The 21,035-nt window shown below is 42.9% G+C and overlaps 1 protein-coding gene across 5 annotated transcripts in view; it reads left to right on the top strand.

The window, feature by feature from the left end:
* The window catches only part of CAMTA1 (calmodulin binding transcription activator 1), a 2,166,856-nt gene extending 2,146,428 nt beyond the window's left edge, over positions 1-20,428 (top strand). For all 5 annotated transcript variants that reach the window (XM_044056441.1, XM_044056437.1, XM_044056440.1 and 2 more), the window contains one exon: positions 14,543-20,428. In XM_044056441.1, the coding sequence (XP_043912376.1) occupies positions 14,543-14,575 (33 nt within the window). In that variant the 3' untranslated portion in view covers positions 14,576-20,428. The remainder of the gene's footprint in view (positions 1-14,542) is intronic.
* Positions 20,429-21,035: the final 607 nt, after the last annotated feature.

The following is a 21,035-nucleotide window of genomic DNA, read 5'->3' on the forward strand; positions in this document are numbered from 1 at the left end:
ATGCCTTTATCATGCATTACAAATATGGTCTCCAAGGGGAGAGCTTCTTTTGGTTCAGTGGTACTCAGGAATATCCTTCCATAGGGCATCCCAGGAAATAAAGTAGCTACGGACTCTGTACCATCAGTAAGGAATGAATGAAGAGTAACAACATAAGATAAAGAAGTTATGTTCTTACCATAACGTGCCATTTGTGTTGTTGATCTTCATTCATTCATTATAACCCACCCGCCACCCCCCTCCGAAAGACTCCTGGAGGTTCGGATATTATCTTATCTTAGGATAGGGAAGTTGCTCAGATAAAGGCTCCGCATTCTTTCTTTCTTCCTTACGGGCAAACTTGATCTAAGGTAATACAGAGAGGGGCATTATGGGTAAAGCTTAGCTCAAGAGTTTTTTGGCTGGCTCGAGCTTGTTATAATGGCCGACATGGTTCCAAGGATGGAACCGACTACCCATCAGTAATGAATGAAGATAAACAATACAGATGGAACATTATGGTAAGAACGTAACTTATTTTTTCTTACAGTACCCATTGATGTATTTTGAGGACCCTTCTTGATAGGTCAGAATTTCTCTTCTTCCATTCCAAAACATGGGAAGAGCAGTCTCCTGAGCTGTCTTTGGCTGTGAGTGAACCATATAAGTTGGACAAATATATGCTTGTCATTCCAATTTCTTGATTTGTTGGCGAGGGGACATATGTCAGTCTGTTGTGGAAAAGAGATTACCCGGGGTAGGACTCATCAAGGAGGGTATTATTGTTGATAAGTTGATATGTTAAGAAATTATCTGTTATTCCCCCCACACCAGCCATGTATGGGGGGGCTGTGCTACCTGCAGTCTTCTATTCTAACTGAAAGGTAATTGCAAGTAAGGAAATTAAATTGCTGACTGGAACAACATTGTTTGCTAGTCTAACACTAGAAATAGCCGATGTTATGTTGTCCCTATCTCGCCTTCATTCTTGCTTGTTGGGTTCAGAGCTGATACTCAGCTCCAACCCAGCCGCATTCTAAAGTTCGAGAGCTTCCAGTGGCTCGCGGCTAGACCCTATCCCAACATGCCTAGTGAGAATTACCCAGATCTCATTTGCTGCTTGAAGCTTTGGGATTGCTTTGCGACTGGCTCAGGCTAAGTTGTGCTTTTTTCTACTTATTTTTGGTAAAACCTTGATATTTCTTATCTATAATTATTCCTTGTAGTTAGGAGATTCTAAGTGCTTGTTTGCCTCATTGTCTATTGCCCTATTTTTGCTGTTTGTTGTTGAGGCCATCATTTTCCCTCTCAGGCCTATTAATCCCCTTTTTGTTAGTCCCTAACAAATCTGTTTCAGTTAGAGGATTCATTTTCTGCCTTTTAATTTCAGCCTGTTTGAGTTAGAGGGCTTTCCCCCTTTTACCCCCCTTTTTCCCAAGAGGTTTGCCGTTTAAGTTAGAGGCATCTGCTTGGTTGGAGGAGCTGTTGTTTAACTTAGAGACTCTCCTCCTTCTGTTCCTCCCATTTTCTTTAAAAAAAAAAAAAACTTGCCTTCTCTGTCTGTTTGGGACGTTTTATTTCACAGTTAGTGTTGTTGCCTGTTTTGAGGTTATCCTTTTGTTGTCAGACATGTCTAAGGAGTCGTCAAAAGAATCCAAGCCTTCTGGATTCAAAAAATGTGATTCCTGCATGCAGAAGATGCCATTGACTGATGGTCATACAAGTTGCGTATACTGATTGGGAGCCGTTGACCTGTAGGACTCTTGATGTTATGTGATCCTATCTCGCCTACATTCTGAATGATGGGTTCGGAGCCGATCCCTCGGCTCCACGCTATGCCAAAGAGCGAAGTCTCTTACTGGCTGAGCTTACCATATCCCAGGATGCACCACTACCAGTCCCCCAGATCTCGTTTGCCGCTAACAAGTGAAGACGTGGTCTCGAGCTGGCTGAGTTAAGTAGTGATTATTTCACTTTTTCTGTCAGGTTTTTCTTCTTTTTCTACAAAAGCTGTTTTAACAGCTATTCTTGTGTTTTGAGTGTGTTTGACAAAATTCACTTGGTGAATTCTTGTGTTGTGAGTGACTAGGAGTACCTCTTGTCTGGAAAGGCCTTTCGGTCTTTTGTTTGTAGGTGACTTCGTTCTGTTTTGAATCATTTACTTTTCTTCTTAAATAAGAACTAACGGAGAGAAATTATTATATTACAGAGTTTGTGCTGTGTTTGACTAACTCACAGTATTGCAGTGATACCTGTAAGCCTACTCTAGGTGTATTACCAGTGTTCTTTCAGTTACCTTTGAAAATTTCCATAATGTCTCAGAATCCCAGGCCTTCGGGCTTCAAGAAATGTGTAAAATGTAGCTTCAAATGTCCATCACGGACGATCACTGCTATGTGTGTATTGCTTAGGGCAAAGCATTTACAGGAATCATGTAGTGTATGTCACGCTTTTTCCTCAAGGGTCCTCCAGGAGAGGAAAAATAAATTAATTCTTAAGGATTAATTAAACCTTCTTTCAAGAAGCTTGGCATCCTCTCCTTCTCCGCCAAAGAAAGGGCGCCGCTCCAACCAGTCCGTCGGATCCGATCGCTAAGAAACAAAGGCAGGCCTCTCCTTGGACTTGAGCCGAGGTCGCTCGATGCCACCAGTATCGACTCCTCTGGCTTCGGAGCCGATAGCTGGGGCATCGAGGCGGGTCATCTTCCGGCTCCACTGCTCGGAGCCGACAAGGTTGCCCGCTCAGACACTTCCTCCTCGGCGCAAGTCCACCTCGGCACCGATGGAAACTGGTGTGTGTATTCCTCGGCGCCGATACTCATCGAGTCGCCTCGAGCCGGTCCCCTAGCCCTTTGGGGCCTTTGGAGAGGCTTCTCGGACCCGTTCTGTTTCCTCTCGGTCTTCGAGGATGTCAGATTCTGATATAGACAGGGTGCTCCAAAGACTGTTCCAGTCCCCAGTCTTCCAAAAATTTGTTTCGTTCCGACCCAGTTGGCTTCGGAGCCGATGACCTTGGCCCACCCCATTGCCATTCCTCCTCCGACTGCTTCGCTCCATCGAGCAGGTGCTGTTGGAGCCGATGGAGATCTCAGGGTCGGCTCAACCCTTACTCCAACCCGGCCTTGGTCCGAAGTTTCTTCAGCTGGACCCGGGGTGATGTTTGGGACCTATGCTGTCTTCCGAGCCTCCCTCGGTGCTTCGTTGGCTCGGTCTTCCGTCGACTATCAGGACCGGACACTCCCAGGATTCTGGGGTCCGGCTTTCAGAGCCATGAGGAGTGCCTTGGCCAAGTCCTCTTGCCATCTCCCGGCTTTACCGGCACCTTCCCTAGGCGTGGAGACTGGGTCTTTGGCAGTTCCCCTGTCCGTAGTCAGCGGAGCCCGGGCCTGAGGTTACCCCAGTGGGGTTCCTCCTCCTGAGGGTTCTTCTGAGCGAGGAACCCCAAGGAAGAGATCGTGCAAGAGGAAGCACGTGGACTCCCCGAGTCTATTACTTCAGACACTGATCTGGATGATGCAGAGGGTCCCCTCGGATGATGTCTCCTTTGCAGACATCTTAGAGATCCTCAAACAACGGCTGGATATCCAAACCCTCTACTGACGAGTCAGTGCTCCTCAAGGCCTTTGGGGCTCAGCCCTCCGCCTCCTGGGTGTCTCCGCCCTTGAGCTTCTGGATTTAGTTTGTCAAGGGCGTGGAACATCCAGATACCGTGGAACCAGTCCCTTCTCGCCCAAATAAATTTTGTCTGCTCCCCGAGAAGGAGTTCCTCACTAAAGGCGTGGCTGTAGATGCCATGGTGGTGGCATCTGCTACACAACAGGACGTGGCAGAGGCTTCAACGTCCATCCATCCTCCTAATAAGGAGTCTAGGAGTATGGACAGGTACGGGAAGCGCACCCTGACTTCAGCGGCCTTTACTTTAAGGTCTCTGAATCATTTGGCACATTTTACCAGGCTTCAGAGGGACCTGGTCAAGGAGTTGTCAGATTCCCTCTCAGGTAACCTACCTGAGCAGCTAGCCCAGTCGGTTAGCTCTCAGTTGGCTATCCTTACGTCAATTTCTAACTCGTCCATGAGGCTCATTTCCTATGCGGCTGAAGGGGCGGGTAGAGCGGCAGGCACAGGCGTGGCTCTACGGAGACAAGCCTGGCTCCGTTATGTCAGTTTGGAGGCCTTCAAGTCTTCCTTCCGATGCTCCCTTTGATGGGTCCTCCTTGTTTGGACCCAAGGTTAAAGACACCCTTACCGCTGTGAGCAAGAGGGAAAAACTTTATCTGCCGTAGGTGCCGTTATTCCACTCCCTTTCGGCCTTACCCCAAGGCTAAAGGAGGAAAATGTGGTTCCGCAAATCCGTAAGTTTTTCTCCCAACAGCAGGAAGAATCCTTCCAGAGGCAGAGGACGGGGAAATTTTTCAGGGAGACGCCGTCCCAGAGGCGGCAGAGGGCCCCGCAATTCTGGAGACCGAGTCCTTTCGTGGCTCTTCAGCCTCCCACACGTCATGAGGGATTGCCCGGCTGTGCTGCTCGAGCCAGTCGGGTGTCGTTGCCAAGCACCTAAAAGCCTGGGAGTCAATCACTCAGGACAGATGGGTGCTTCGGATCATTGCCGGAGGTTACACCATCCCATTCACATTCTCGCCCCACCGTCCAAAAGAATCCCGGACCCACCACCCAGTCAAAGGGAAATGGCAGCCGCAGAAGCTTTAAAGCTGCTAGAAAAGGAGTCATCCAACCGTCCCCACAGACCAGATCGGATCAGGAAATTACTCCAGGTTCTTTTAGTGCCAAAAGACAGGGGACCTGAGACCAATATTGGATCTCAGCAGACTGAACCAATCCGTCACGAAATCCAAATTCGAATGGTCACGTTACAATCCATTCTCCCATTGTTGGAGAAGGATGTTTGGATGTGCTCCATAGACCTCAAGGACGCCTATTATCACATACCGATACATCAGGCGCCCAGAAGGTATCTGCGCTTCAGCCTGGGAGTCAGTCATTACCAATTTTGCGCTCTGCCCTTTGGTCTCACCACAGCCCCAGGGTGTTCACCAAGTGTTTGGCAGTAGTGACGGCTCACCTGAGAAGTCTTGGATTCCAAGTGTTTCCCTATCTGGACGACTGGCTCCTGACTGCCACCACCAGGCATCTACTAATGGACAACCTCAAAGCCACCATCTCCCTGGGTGTTACCCTGGGGATTACATTCAATTGGTCAAAGTCTGTCTTGCTGCCCTCTCAGCATAAAGTTCATAGGAGCAGAGATAGACTCAAGATTGATGCGTCTTTCTTCCTGCCAAAGGATCCAAACTTTACAGGGCCAAGTTCAAGCTCTGATCTCGAGATCCAAAGCCCCAGCCAGGATGGTTCTACAAGTTCTAGGCTCAATGTCTGCCACGGTTCTTTTAGTCCCTCTGGCAAGATTGCACATGAGGATTCTTCAGTGGCTATTGTCAACGCAATGGTCCTTTCAGGATCTTCCCCTCAATCATCACATCATGATTACGGATATATGCAAAAGGGACCTTCGCTGGTGGCTTCAGACATCCAATTTGGATCAAGGAAACCCTTTGTTCTTCCCTCTCCAGTGGTTACCCTGACGACAGATGCCTCCCAGATAGGGTGGGGCATTGTCTGGGCAGGCTAGTTCAGGGCTCCTGGCTTCCAGACAAGCTCTTCTCCACATCAATGTGTTGGAGATGAGGGCTGTACTTCTATCCCTACAAGCCTTACACAAGTTTCTTCCTCAGGGCATCATCGCCATCCACACAGACAACATGTCGGTGGTTTGGTATCTGAACAAACAAGGAGGGACCAGATCATACCCCTTTGCAGAGAGGCCATGAGAGTGTGGGAATGGGCTGTAGCTACCAACCGCTTCTTGGTAGCGACCCACATCCCGGAAAGTCAAATATATTGGCAGACAAATTGAGCAGGACAATTCTCTCTCCTCACGAGTGGTCTCTAAACCACACAGTAGCAGCTCAGGTTTTCAGGAGATGGGGACGCCGTACCTATTTGCAACTCCATTAAACACCAAGTGCCAAAGGTTCTTCTCCTTGATCCCACATCAGGAGTACCAGCCATGGATGCTCTAGCACAACCTTGGCCAACAGGGCTACTTTATGCCTTTCCTCCAATTCCGCTTCTTCCCAGAGTTATTCAAAAGCCTCTCAACTGGGGTCTTCAATGATACTGATTGCCCCGTACTGGCCTCGTCAGGTATGGTTTCCCTACCTGAAGAAGCATGCAGTGGACGATCCGTGGACTTTAGACCTGATTCCGGACTTGCTAATCCATCAGTCGGGACTTCACATCAGTCCCTTCAATCTTTGAAATTGACAGCTTGGCTCTCCACTTCCGACTTTAGTTAGAAGGCACACACTAGACCCGAAGTTGTTCATATTTTATCTTCGCCCACAAACCCACCACTAACAAATTGTACCTTAGTAAGTGGAAGAGGTTTGCTATCTGGGCTCAACTCAAGGGCTTAGACCCTATCACTGCTCCTGTCCCAGAGGTCTTGAAATTTTAACATCCCTGTTTAATCAGGGATCTTCTGTCTCAACTATTAAAGTCCAACTAGCGGCTATCTCTAAATTCCACGAATCCATGGATCCTCCTTTGATGAGCAGCAGACTATGCAAAACTTTCATTAAAGGTGCAGCCTATTAAGACCACCAATTTTTCATCCTGCACCTCCGTGGGATCTTGATTTGGTGCTACATCTCCCCTTTGAACCGGCTGCTACATGCGAGTTAAAATATCTGTCTTGGAAAACTGCCTTCTTAGTTGCAATTAAAGAAGAGTTTCAGAGCTTCAAGCCCTGTCTATTAAGCCACCTGATTTTCCACAAGGATAGAGTATCACTTAGGCCTAATCCATCCTTTGTCCCAAAGGTCTGTTCTAGTTTCTGCCTCCAACAATCTCTAGAGCTACCGGTTTTCTTCCAAAATTCTCCAATGAAGCAGAATACACTCTTCATAAATTGGATGTTCACAGGCAATTACGCTCTATTTAGACAGGACTCAGCAACTTCGTAAGTCAGACCAGTTGTTTGTGTCCTTCTCAGATAATAAACTGGGCCAAACCATCACAAAAGCTACTATCTCAAAATGGATCAGAGATTGCATAACTCAGGCTTATTCTTCTTGAATAAGCAACTTACAACATCTATCAAGGCTCATTCTACCAGAGCTATGGCTACTTCTATAGCTTTTCATTCCAAGCTCGCTATATCGAAATCTGTGCTGGCGGCTACTTGGTCCAATCCACACTTTCATTTCCCACTACAAATTGGATGTGGCATCTAGAGCATCTTTTGGTTCCACGGTACTCAGGAGTGTTTTCCAGTGGGCCACCCAGGATTCAGGTGCTAGGGACGCTGTCCCATCATTCAGAATGTAGGCTAGATAGGATCACATAACATCTTTTAGTTATGTACTCACCATAACTTCAGATGTTTGGGATCCATCTCGCCTACATTCCTAATACCCACCCTCCTTCCCCCTGCCTTGGAGATCAGAAGAGATTGAACGGTTTTGAGTTCTACTGTTTTATCTTGTTTCATCTGACGATGTTATATAAGCAGGGTATGCATGTGTGCATGTATGCGGACAAACTAGATCTGGGGGACTGGTAGTGGTGCATCCTGGGATATGGTAAGCTCAGCCAGTAAGAGACTTCGCTCTTTGGCATAAAGTCGGAGCCGAGGATCGGCTCGAACCCATCATTCAGAATGTAGGCGAGATGGATCCCAAACATCTGAAGTTATGGTGAGTACATAACTAAAAGTTCCATTTGTCATGGATTTAGCTCTAGGGTCTTGCAGGAGCAAAAAAATCAGTTAATTCTGAGAGGGTTATTTAAAGGGCCTTGTGAGGCATCTGTGGAAGGGAATCAGGCTGGCAAATCTGATAAGCCCTCCAAGAAAGCATCTTCTTGGAACCGTTGAAGGGGCAAGACAAACAAACAAGTTCATCAGATCCGAAGTCATTTGGATCCGACAAGACACAATCTCATTTGGTTCCTTCAGTGTCTTTGGAACCGACCAGGAGCCAAAAAAGAAACCGGTCTCCCTCCTTGGAGCTGGTGCATTCCATACTGCAGTCTCCACTGCTTCAGTCTGTGACAGGTAGTCATCACTCATCCACCCATTCCTCTCGATCATCCAGGAGCCTTTCTGATGATGATGTGGAGAGGATGGTGAAGAGGCTACTTAGGACACTGGCCTTGGCAAAAATTTTATCGAGCCCAGCCCATATGGACGTGGAGCCGACTACACAACCTACTTTGTCATCGATTCCTCCTTCGACTTCGGAGCCGGAGTGCATGGAAGTCATTATGGTGGAACTGTCACATCAGAAAACCACCAGTCTCTCGGTACTGACATCTGATCCGATCTCGATACCACCTTCTATCGAAGGGATCTGGAGCCGACACTCCCTTGTCAGTTTCGGGGGGGTGAGCAAGATCAGACCCCTGTCGGATCCTACTCTCCCACTTGGGGCTCCAGTGCAGGTGAGTTCACCACCCACATCAGCCTCTGAGCCATCGTTCTTGGTGCGGGGGACATCTCCAGGCTCTTCGGAGCTGGAGACTCTCTCAGGTCGAGATAGTGGTGCCTTCAAGGTGATGAGGAGTGTGCTGTCCTCCCAGACCACTCCACCCTTGGCTTCAGCTACTCTGTCCCCTTTGGGGCCATTGTCTACCTCCACACCACCCCCTCCACCCAAAGCATAGGGAACCAATACCCCAGGACACCCCCTCAGGTGACACCCTTCTTCCAAAACCTCCCTAGAGTACCCCTCTGAAGAGGTCCCTCAGAAGAGGACTTGTAAGAGGAATCATTTAGACTCCCCTGAGTCTCTCACATCAGACACGGACTTGGAGGACACAGAAGGGTCCCCATGGTCCCCCTCGGAGGATGTCTCTTTTTCAGACATGCTGGAAATCCTCAAGCAGAGGGGTGGCTGGAAATCCCTTTCCCCTTCTGAAGACGAGTCCGTGTACCTGGAGGCATATGGCTCCCAACCCTTCACCTCTTGGGTGTCGCCTCCTTTCGACCAGCTGCTGGGGGTGGTCATTCGAAAGGCGTGGAGCTCTCCAGAATCCATGGAACCGGTTCCGAGGACACCCAATAAGTTTATCACAGCACCAGAGGACAAACTTTTCCTGACTAAAGGAGTACCAGTTGATGCTATGTTGGTTGCAGCAGCCACAAAGAAGGAATTAGCAGAAATTTCTTCTTCTGTACATCTGCCGAATAAGGAGTCCTGTACAATGGACAGCTACAGGAAGCGTGTATTTTCTTCAGTGGCCTTTACCCTTAGGTCACTGAATTATTTGTCCCATTTTACTCGTCTCCAGAGGGATCTCCTCAAAGAGCTGGGAGGTACCCTTAAGGATCCTACAGCTGCAGGAGCTTCAGACAAGGCTGCTTCCCAGCTTGCAACCTTATCTTCTGTAGTTAACTCCTCCATGCGGCTTATCTCTTGCACAGCGATGGAGTGAGCAGGGCAGCAGGCACAGGAATTGTCTTATGGAGACATTCCTGGATGCGTCTTTGCAAGTTCGCAGAGCCCTTCAAGTCCTCCTTTACCAGCGCCCCATTTGATGGCTCATTGTTCGGGCCCAAGGTAAAAGAGCCTCTTACCAGGTGCGAACAAGATGGCAAACTCTCTCTGCTGTGGGAGTACGGACCTTATCCCAAAGGTCAAAAAGGTGGGAAAATGTGGTTACGGAAATCCCAGGGAGCTTTGCCTGATGCATGTGGTGACTTTTCTCCCAGAGCAGAGGTGGAAACAATAATGGGAGACGCCACCCTTGCAGCAGAGCTGGTCCGCAGAATCAGGACAACAGAGATATGTTCTCTGAAAGGCCCTTCCAGTGCTCCCAAAAGGAGGCCCACCTGTCCACCTCTGGAGGCAGTCAGGGGCAGATTGCCACTGTACCCAGAAGCCTGGCAAAGTATCACAAAAGACACATGGGTACAGTCGATAATATCCAGGGGATACAGCATTCCTTTCTCTGTGCCATCTCTTCCCAGAAAATGAAAGTCAATCTCAGATGTGCCACCCAATCTACAGGATCAAGCAAACCTAAACATTCAAAGGTTTCTAGAAAAACGAGTCATCCAAGAAGTCCCCGCAGACCAAATCAGATCCGGGACTTACTCAAGGTTCTTTTTAATTCCAAAGAAAACAGGAGACTGGAAGCCCATTTTGGATCTCAGCAGACTGAACAAGTCTGTCAAGAAAACAAAGTTCCAGATGGTGACACTGCAGTCCATTCTTCCCATTCTTGGAAAGGACAATTGGATGTGCTCCATCAATCTCCAGGATGCGTACTACCACATCAAGATGGACAGGCGATCCAGGAGATATCTACGCTTCCAGCTGGGAGCCAGTCATTACCAGTTCAGAGCTCTGCCCTTTGGTCTCACTACATCCCCCAGAGTGTTCACCAAATGCATGCCAGTAGTTACGGCTCACCTGAGGCATCTAGGACTCCAGGTGTTTCCATATCTAGACGACTGACTCCTTACCGCCATCACCGAGCATCAAATAATCAGGGCAAGGGGCACCACAATTTGTCTCTGCTCAGAGCTAGGCATCACCATAAACTACAAAAGAATCTGCCTTGTTGCCCTGTCAACATATTACATTTATAGGAGCAGATTTAAATACAAAAGACATGATAGCAAAATTGCCAACCATACATCAGGTTTCAATCTTGATCAGGAGAAAGAAGATTCAAGCAAGATTTGTTCTCAAAGTGGTAGACTCAATGGCAGCAGCAATAACACTAGTTCCCCTGGCACGGTTCCATATGAGAATATTGCAGTGGCTTCTATTTGCTCAATGGTCCATGCAAGATCTACCCATGTCACACGTGATTCTCATCATGGAGACCTGCAAAAAGAATCTGCAATGGTGGCTTCAGTCAACGCACATAACAGTAGGCAGGCCATTCATTCTTCCCCAACTGGTAGCCACAGTGACCATGGATGCTTCCCTGGGACAGACTGTTCAAGGAACTTGGCACCAACATGAGTACCATTTGCACATCAACATCCTGGAGATGAGAGCGGTGCTTCTGGCATTGCAAGCAATCCAGGGCTCTCTACCTAGGGGATGATTGCAGTTCAAACAGACAACATGTCTGTAGTGTGGTACATCAACAAGCAAGGTGGAACCAGATCTTACCCCTTGTGTCAAGAGGCTCAAAGTGCATGGCAGTGGGCAATGTCTTCTCAGTGCTTTCTGATTGCAACGCACATTCCGGGGAGATCCAGCGTGATAGCAGACAAGCTAAGCAGGGCAATTCTGATGGCACATGAGGGGTCCCTGAAGCAGGAAATTGGAAATCACATTTTTTGCAAGTGGGGCCAGCCTTGCTGCGACCTTTTTGCCATGTCCATCAATACCAAATGCTGCAGCTATTTTGCCCTAGTCCCCCAACTGGGACAGTCACACAGGGATGCACTTGTTTGTGATTGGCCCCCAGGGCTTCTTTATGCTTTTCCCCCATTTCCTCTAATACCCAAAGTTCTTCAGAAAGCAAAATCACTGGGTTGTAAGCTAATCCTCATCTCCCCTTACTGGCCTCATCAAATTTGGTTCCCCTTCCTATGGCCCCATCTCCAGGAGGAGCCTTGGATCCTGGACCCCAGTTCCAGATCTCCTGGTGCCTCAGTCAAGAACACTCCACCCTTTCTATTCAGACCCTCAAGCTGACAGCTTGGTTCCTCCAGTTCCTGTCGTAGCCAGGCTTCCTGACATTTCCCCAGCAGTACGACACATTTTGATCTTTTGTCACAAATCTACAACAAGAAAGATTTGTGCCAGCAAATGGAAGAGGTTCTCCTGTTGGGCAGCCAAAAAACCATATTGACTGTTTTACTGCACCAATTTCCAAGATCCTGGAATTCTTAACTGAGACTTTTAACCAAGGGGCAGCCGCAGCTGCAATTCAAGTTCAGCTAGCTGCTATTTCCAACTATCATGTTGGAGAAATGGGTTCTAACGTTGTGTCTCACAGGTTATGCAAAGCTTTCCTAAAGGTACTATCCTCTTGAGACTCCCAATAAGAGAACCACCTCCTCCTTGGGATCTAAACTTAGTTCTAGATGTCTTGATTCTCCCTCCTTTCGAACTAGCTGCTACTTGTTCTCTGAAGTTCTTGACTTGGAAAACAATCTTCTTGACTGCCATTACCTCAGCTAGGAGGGTATCAGAATTACAAGTTCTCGCCATTCGTCCCCCTTATTTAATTTTTCACAAAGAGTTTTCTCAGAACCAATCCCTCCTTCCTACCAAAAGTTTGCTCTGAGTCAAATTTAAAGCAATCAATAGAACTTCCCGTTTTCTTCCCTAATCATGGCAACATGGCAGAATATAAACTCCACCAAATGGATGTTCATAGGCAGTTACATTTCTATTTGCACAGGGCAAAAGAATTCAGAAAATCCAACCAATTGTTTATATAATTTTCAGAAAACAGAAAGGGAACTTCAGTCTCAAAAGTAACCTTATCAAAATGGCTTACAGACACCATCACTTATGTTTATAGTTCACAGTGCAAACAACTGCCAGAAAAAATTCAAGGGCATTCAACTAGAGCATTGTCTCTACTGCATTTCAAGCCAGACTCCCTTTGGACTCAATTTGTGCGGCAGCTACTTGGGTTAATCCTCATACCTTCATCACTCATTACAACGTAAATGTGGTCTCCCAGAAAAGGGCATCCTTTGGTTCCACTGTTCTGAAGAGTTTATTCCCTTGAGCCACCCGAGAAAGAAGGTGCTGGGTATGCTGTCCCAACAAGCAAGAATGAGGGTGAGATGGGGACAACATAACATAAAGAAGTTATGTACTCACCATAATGTTCCATGTTTGTTGTCCATGATCCCTCCTTCTTTCTTGTATCCCTCCTCCTTCCCCTTCCTGGAGGATTGAGAGGCATTATCTGGTATTTGGCTATATGTGCTGTAATTCCCTTCTTGCCTCATGAATTGTATAAGCTTAGGGTCTATTACTGTTGTCTTGGTGGTATTGAGAGGTATACATACATGTGTATATATATATATATATATATATATATATATATATATATGGGTCTAGGACTATTCACTGAAAGCACATTTCACTGAATGTGAAATGACTGTGCACAAATCACTGAAACACATTTCACTGAAAGTTATATGTGGCCTTTTCCCCACTGTAGTGCGACTCTGGAGTTAGAATATATAGTAAGGGAAGGGGTTTGGGGCATAGCCCCCCGCATAGTTTGGATATATATATATATTAAGTTTAGAAAAGAGTAATTTATTGAAATTGCAAGTATCCATGTGTATAGTTCAAGATATTTAAAATAAGTGGGGGGGGGTGCCCCCCCCCCCTACTATATATTCTAACTCCAGGGTCACACTACAGTGGGGAAAAGGCCATATATAACTTTCAATGAAATGTGTTTCAGTGAAATGTGCTTTCAGTGAATAGTACTAGATCCATATATATATATATATATATATATATATATATATATATATATATATATATATATATATGTGTGTGTGTGTGTGTGTGTTCAGTCTAGTGTTATGGGTTATCACAAACGAGATCTGGGTAACTCTCGCTAGGCATGTTGGTATGGGGTCTAGCCTTGAGCCAGTGGAAGCTCTCGAGCTTTAGAATGCGGCCGAATCAGAGCAAACAAGCAAGATAGAAGGCAAGATCATGGACAACAAACATGGAACGTTATGGTGAGTACATAACTTCTTTTTTTTACACCTCCAGGCATTGTATAAATAGATGTTAAGGCATTCATATTTGACTTACGGTTATGCACCCCTGGGTGAAGTAGGACTTCTTCAGCTCTGTAAGGTGAATTTGCAACACACTGTGTCTTGTGTAGCAACATTGTGTAACAACCTTCTGTCCAGTGCATTGCAGTATACCATATACCATGATGATATATTGTACTGGCAGTGAGGGCATGTGATCAGAAGGCACATTATTTTCATTTACTCTTCATTCTTCTGTCATTGTTTCTCTTACTGGAGTGTCTTGCCCAAAATGGGTCATCTGCATCACTGTATGGATCTCTGATCACAAAATGTGTGATTTCTTAACTTTGAATTTTTCATTTTGTGGGGTATTAGTTGTTTAGTGTTGAAGATGTAACTGTTTTAAAACAGTTTGTTTACCAGTCTATATTGCTAATACTCCTTTTGTATCCTGTCCAGCCACCACAGTGAGTATGTGTGTGTGTGTGTGTGTGTGTGTGTGTGTGTGTGTGTGTCTCGGCGTGTATGTTCAGGAGGGAATCTCTGCCAGAAGTTATATGAAAAGAGGATCCTAGCTTCATAAAACTTTAACCTGTGATCCTGGTGACTTAAAGACATCAAGCAGAAAAAGTCTTAGAACATCTGAGTACCTGTCTAGATGTTTTATTTTCACTTCTTTAGTTGAATGAAAATGCATTAAAAAATGTGCATATGAGTAAGTACCAAAAGAATCTGATTCTTCTCTTAACTGTTGTTTCTGTGTACTTTTTTTCAGAGCGAAAGAATTGAGAAAGGCCAAGGAACCTGAAGTGATACATCAGCACCCTCAAGCGATGTGACATTGCTTTTTAAACTGTTTTCTTTTATTGTTTTTTATCAAGAGACCTGCAACAAGAAAAAAAAAAGCTGCAGCTTTCAGAAGATTGCCGGCTGCAGCATTTTAATAAGTGTTTTTTTGGTCATTGCATTTGCACTTTCATGGACAGCATTTTAGTTTGTTCAGTAAGACATCACAGAACTCTGCTTCTGTTGAATCATGGGGGGAAAGAAAAAAGGACAGCATTCAGGCAAGAATGACCAGCAGGACTTCATTTTGTTTGGAGAAAGCCTGTCTTACTTATATAGGGCTGCAGTCCAGTGTATGTGTATGTGTGTAGAATCTGTACAAATATGATACCAAAAACGGAAATTCTTTGGAAGAAATGTGGACACTGAAGTAGCAAGAAGCTCTTCTCACACCTGATAATAAATTCCATGGAGTGGAATCATCAAGAATATCATGACGGATCTAGAAATGTGTTGTTTAGAGCTTCTTTAAGAGAATTAATTGTTTTTCAGTACCCTTTGCAATTTTTCTTTTCAAGAAGTCTTATTCAGTGTGTGTGTTTTTTTTATCACTTTCTTTGCCGTCATTTATGATTTCAGGCACAGTTGCCAAATTTCAGGTTTGGAGTTGGGAGCTGGGGTGGTTATATTCACCTTTCTAGGTTCAGTATTGTTAAAGAATACAGACAGAATGAACTGAAGCAAGGCACTCTAAGAAGTAAAAGGCGGTTCTTTTTTAATTTCTCTCCAAACCTTATGTGATTCCTGATTACTTTATCTCACTGTTTGGTCTGTCATGTCCAGCACTTTATTTTTGCCTTACATTTAGATGTGTTTGTTTGTGTGTTGTTTTCAAGTTCTGCGTTATTTATTGAAAATAATTTTTAAAGTGAAAGGCTTTTTTAATAAACCTTCCAACTCATTGTAGTTGTGAAAGGTTACATACATTGCCTTGACATCATATCAACATTGAACTGGTATGATGCAGCCTCACGGCCAGTAAATTCCATATTTTGGCTATTTTTTCATAACCTGATTGGTTCCTGTACATATATATAGAAGGTAGCAACGGAAAAAAAATGAGAATACTATTTGCAAAAGGGATTATATTAAAAATTTATTAAATATTTTATTCATGAAAGGGTTAATAACACGGCAAGTGAGGATGAGAGTTTGTATAGTTTTTGTCTGAATGAGAACGAACTATCAGATTGTATTGTTTGTACATGCTGTATATACTAAAACAAAGAAATGTGCATGACATTTAAAAAAAGAAATGAGTAAATCAAAGCATTAGTGGCTATGGTCTGTAAAATGAAACAGAAACAATTTATTTCACTATAAGAGTATTTTATTTTAATGTTCTTTAGAAGGACATTTTGCTGAAGCATGACTGCAAAAACAGAGCTACTGTATTTAGATGTAGACAAAAAGCAGAGTACTTTAAAAAAAAGGTTATGTTTACATAATTCATGGGATTGGGTTTTATTGGGGGAGTAAGGGATACTGGGAGGTATTATATTTTGATTTAGGTTTATTTTTTGGCTACCAGGAGTTTAACTTTTTAGCCGATGGTGCCAGGTAATGTGAATGCTACATTGCTTAACAAAAAAATAAGTTTTATCTTTGCAAAGCAGATAATCATAAGAGAACAAGAACAGTATATATTAGCTAACACCATAAACTCACTCCAGAACAAAGAACACTTAGATGAAACATAGGTTGAAATTAAAAAAAAAAATAGTTAATTAACAGTAGGAAAATATACCTTCCACATTGTCATATCTTCTTGCTGAACGTAACTGATTTAAAAAAAAGTTGCACAAATTTTTTTCAAAAAAAGAAAAAAGAAAAAAAAAAAGAAAAAACTAAGATGCCGCCAGCTGGTCTCCTAAGGGGTATCATGGTACAGAATGTCAGAGTTCCAGCCGGTGACTGAGCCAAAGAAATGGAGAAAGGTTTGTTTCTGTTGTCAATAGCAGCTGGAAAAAGTTTAAAATGTGATGAAAATGTTTGCCAGAGGGTTAACTTTTTGACTAAACTCATTTTATCCTTGACAACCATTTTTGTTTCAGGTTAAATAATGGCTAGGTTGCAGTTCACTCAGAGTTGCTGGAAATCATTTTTAATATGGAATGTTCCAGGTGGCACTATCAGTGGAGTGTCTTCTTTTTTCTATACATGACATTTTTTTAAAGCTAGCTTTTCAGATGGGGAATACATGATTATTATGTCTCTCACCATACCACTGTCTATTCCATATTTGTTTGTAACAGATCACTGTAACGGGATAGCAGTTCTCAGGAAGTATGCAGCGTTCAGATCTGGAGATTATTCATACTTGCACTTTGCTGTATAAAACATTTTTTCACTTGCTCTCTACTACACTTCAGTAGCTTCTAATCTAACACTTTCTGCAATATTAAAGCAGAACTATAGTTATGGAAGGTGCAGCTGAACCTCTCTTTATTACTGAAGCAGTATTCATTTCCTGCTGTACAGACAGAGATAAAAAAATACAGTGGGTTCACCAGCTGAGACACACAACCACAAAATACATTTTTTTATCAATGGAAAATGTCCTCATGCAACATACAAGGGGTAGAGCCCCCCCCCCCCCTCCACACACACATAAGAATATGTACTAGTTCTGAGTTCATTGTAACTTGGAGCTGGCAGAATATTCCTGCTGAGTTAAAAAAAACTGCTTTTTTTTATGAAAGCTGACTTTCACACACCCAGTGCTGCCAGAACAGCAAATGATAAGTGCTTTTTGTGATATAACATGTCATTGATGGCAGAATAGCCTGTAATTGTTATTGTATGTGGCATCATCTGCAGTTCAGTTGTTTTGATGCATTGTACAAGTTCAGGAAATGGAGTGTTTCTTGAGACTGGCAGGTCTGGATTAATGTGAGAAAGAGTTGCAAGTCTCTGAAGTTGTGTTGCATTCTAACAGTTGTCATTGAATACTGTTTACCTCTGAGGTTCTGTCATACCCAGAGCTGCACTTTTAAAATGGAGTATTAGCTGCAGATTTTTTTCCTAGTGCCTTTGATTCACCCTGTTATAAAATGGCAAGGAAAAATTTGGAACTCTGGTGGGTCAGTCTACGTCTGGGACACTGAGATTAACTCAGGACAACCTCATTATATCATTTTCCCTCACAGGTTACATTTAAATTTAAGTTGCATCTGGGTCCTTTGTATGACAGCAGTAAGGCACCATAGAGTTCAGATTATGGGAGAGTTGATCATTTGTCATGTTACTCTCACTTGGTTGCACTGTGTGTCAGCAGTATATAAGGACAAACTTGAATAGGAATGTACACACTGTTATGCCTTAGTGCTTAGGTATATTGCAGAAAACAGTGAGTGAAAACGAAGAAGTTTCATTCAAAGTGCAGCAGAGATGAGCCCTACACTTGACTGTGGAGTTCTTTTTGTTGATTGTTTCTTATTAGCCCTTTCTAGATAGTCATTCTTTAATTTAAAGACTCCTTTTATGTTTCATATGAGGTGAAAGCAGCTCCAAGTTTTGCTTCCTCTTCAGAAGAGGTATAGATGCTGAAATGGTAAGTCCTTTGAGAAAGTAAGGAGAGGAAGTGCTGAGCAGAGGCTGCTTTGCGCACATACATAGGTCTGTGAGTTTAGGAGGTTTAATGCTGCAGTCTGCAGAAAGTGTTAAGTATTTTGAACACAGTCCTTCCTTTTATGTGCTGCTGGTTCATACAGCAGTGCTTAGTCACAGCATTTTGCAGCTAACAGTTGTCAGTCTTGCTTGTCTGAATTTCTGAAATCTTTTTTTATGTAGAATGTAAAATTTTACCTTACTGTTCCATCTCTTTGTCTTTTAAGTGTACCTAATCTTTTAAATGTGAGTGACAGTATATGTTAATGAAAACTTTTAAATTCCCAAGACTGAGTGGTTTTGGGCTTGTCTGTAGAACATTGTTGCCTTGTAAACTACATAAAACAAATATCTATAAATCTTGCACAGTTAAGTCAGAATATACTATAAAGATGATAAACATTTATACTGGAAGGAGCATGATCACAATTTGTGTTGCTAGTCCTGTGGCTGGCATTCTGAAAGGCTAGCATCAACTGGAGAGAAGTATTAATTCTGTCTTTTCTCTTGCATCCATAAAGGCCCTGGTCAGAAGTCTTTGTAAAAACGCTTGCACACCACTGTGTGTATCTGATGCATTAAGTGCTATCAACAAAACTGATTTGTCAAATGAAATGAGGAGATATGTGAAGTTCTTGAAATATCTGTAACATCTAAATATTTACAGCATTTAAAGTTGCTTACATGACTTGTGTAAATAAATAAAATTCAGAAACCATAACCACTACATTTTCTGAATCACATTGTTTATCTTAAGAATGAAATGAATTAGAGTAATTGTAAAATACTCAGCATTTCAAAAATAAATGCACATTTTGGATTCTAGTTTAGTAATTGGATAATACTCACTAGTTACTAGTGTTTTCTTAGGTAAGTTAAACCATGTATATAGTTTTTAACAATGGCCATTTAAAGAATATATGGTTGGTACTAACCATTCCCAGTCCCCGCTTACTAAGTAACTTTTAACATCCTTGTATACTTAATGGGTATTACAGATAACTAATTTGTCTACAAGATATTGAAAGTCAATTACCTTACGTAGTATACTGCGTATGAATACATTAAGCAGATACCATTTATGAGTATCTTTTTGTATATTACAGGAAAATGACTAATAAATTAATAGTCACAGAAGAACATTTTATGATAGTGTTAACTCATGCTGAGGTTCAACACACAAACATTTTTTCTCAAACTTTTTGGGGATGGCTTAGGACCACTGGGCTATTAAAATGAATCACTCAGCAGCACACAGCAAGAGGAGACTATAGACATCAAACCCAAGACAACAAGATAGGCTATCCAGTGTCACAACTACTGTATTTACTTCTATCTCAAGGAATGCTGCATATCTGTTTTGGAGGGGGCACAGAAATCTACACAGCAAATTCAGAAAATTTGGAGTGTATATATATATATATATATATATATGTATATATATATATATATATCAACTTGAAAAATACTACATCTCTCCATTAGAAAAAGCACAATGTATGATTATGTTGTTACCAGACACCCTTATCTACATATCCATGTTCCTCTAAAGTAGCTTTGCCCTTTTTATAAACTGCATAGCCAACTGTAAAATGAGCGAATGTGCTATGCCATGCTATAAGATAATGCTGGCTACAGTACAGAGCAATTTGTACGTATATCATACAGCATGAGGTTACCCCCAAAACAGGGTTAATTATTACATATTAAATTTTCTCTTTCTCGTGTTATTGTTGATAATTATCCCAGCTATCTAAAATATTCTTCACAAGTCCTTACAGTAGGTACATGTAGTTTCATTACAAGATGAAAAAGGCAATAATGTAGGAGGGTAGTGGTTTCTGACTGCACTAGTCATGTAGTATGGTTTGAAATAATTTTGCCATTTGGAAGAAAGAAATAAAGATTGTATCATGAAACCCCTAATTAGTTGCACGCTTACAACAGTTCCAAACAGTATGCTGTTGGTGCCCGACAGGGGGATCCCCAAGACTTGCATGTCAAACTATTATAGATGTCTCTTTTTTGTAAGTTTTATTTTTGTAATTGTGCATGTAAAAGCGTCACTGATTCAATGGATCTGTTGAAGAACTCAGCTGCTGGAACCATGCAAAATGTTTTGAATTGCCCTTAAAACTATGGAAAATGTTTTCTGAATGCTTTATATTCTTTCTGCTGTAAATTAAAAATGAAGAAAATTTCCCCATATCTAGTCTGATTTCTTCCTTTTCACCAAACAAGACTTGCATTGCAGGTACAAAGGGAATAGGACAACTAGTTTTTGCTATTTTTTTACCTGAGTTGCAAAGAGACTATAATATGTTTATGTATTCTTTTTGGTGGTCATTTGCCTAAGTTGCTAACTCATCTGTGTCTTTAGTTAACTTTAATAATGTCCTAATATTTTATTTTGCTGGATTTCCTTGAAACAGAATATCTAACAGTTCAAAGTAAATATTTTGTGTTGTCCTTAATGAAGAAACAGCTGCCTCTTTGCAATGCATGATGCATAGGCTTCTAGTTGTATGTGACAGATGTAGAACCTGGTTGTTCTACAGACTGCCAGAGAAAAGAAGTGACAGTACAGAATTTTGAGCTATTCAAAGTTATTCATCTTGTGGTATGTACGGTAAGGCGTGTAGAAAAGGTTTGTTTTACGCATTTGAAATAATTCAAGTGTTATATGTTGTATTCAGTTTTATGCTGTGTTGCAATCTTACATGAATAGATATTTCTGACAGATATCTGTAAATTATTTTACTAGCTTTCTATTGGTAAAAAATGGTTTTAAGAGAGACTTTCAGACATTAGAG

The sequence above is a fragment of the Protopterus annectens genome, chromosome 14.part0 (assembly GCF_019279795.1).
Source record: "Protopterus annectens isolate FY-2018-M chromosome 14.part0, PAN1.0, whole genome shotgun sequence".
Classification (NCBI taxonomy): Eukaryota; Metazoa; Chordata; order Ceratodontiformes; family Protopteridae; genus Protopterus; species Protopterus annectens.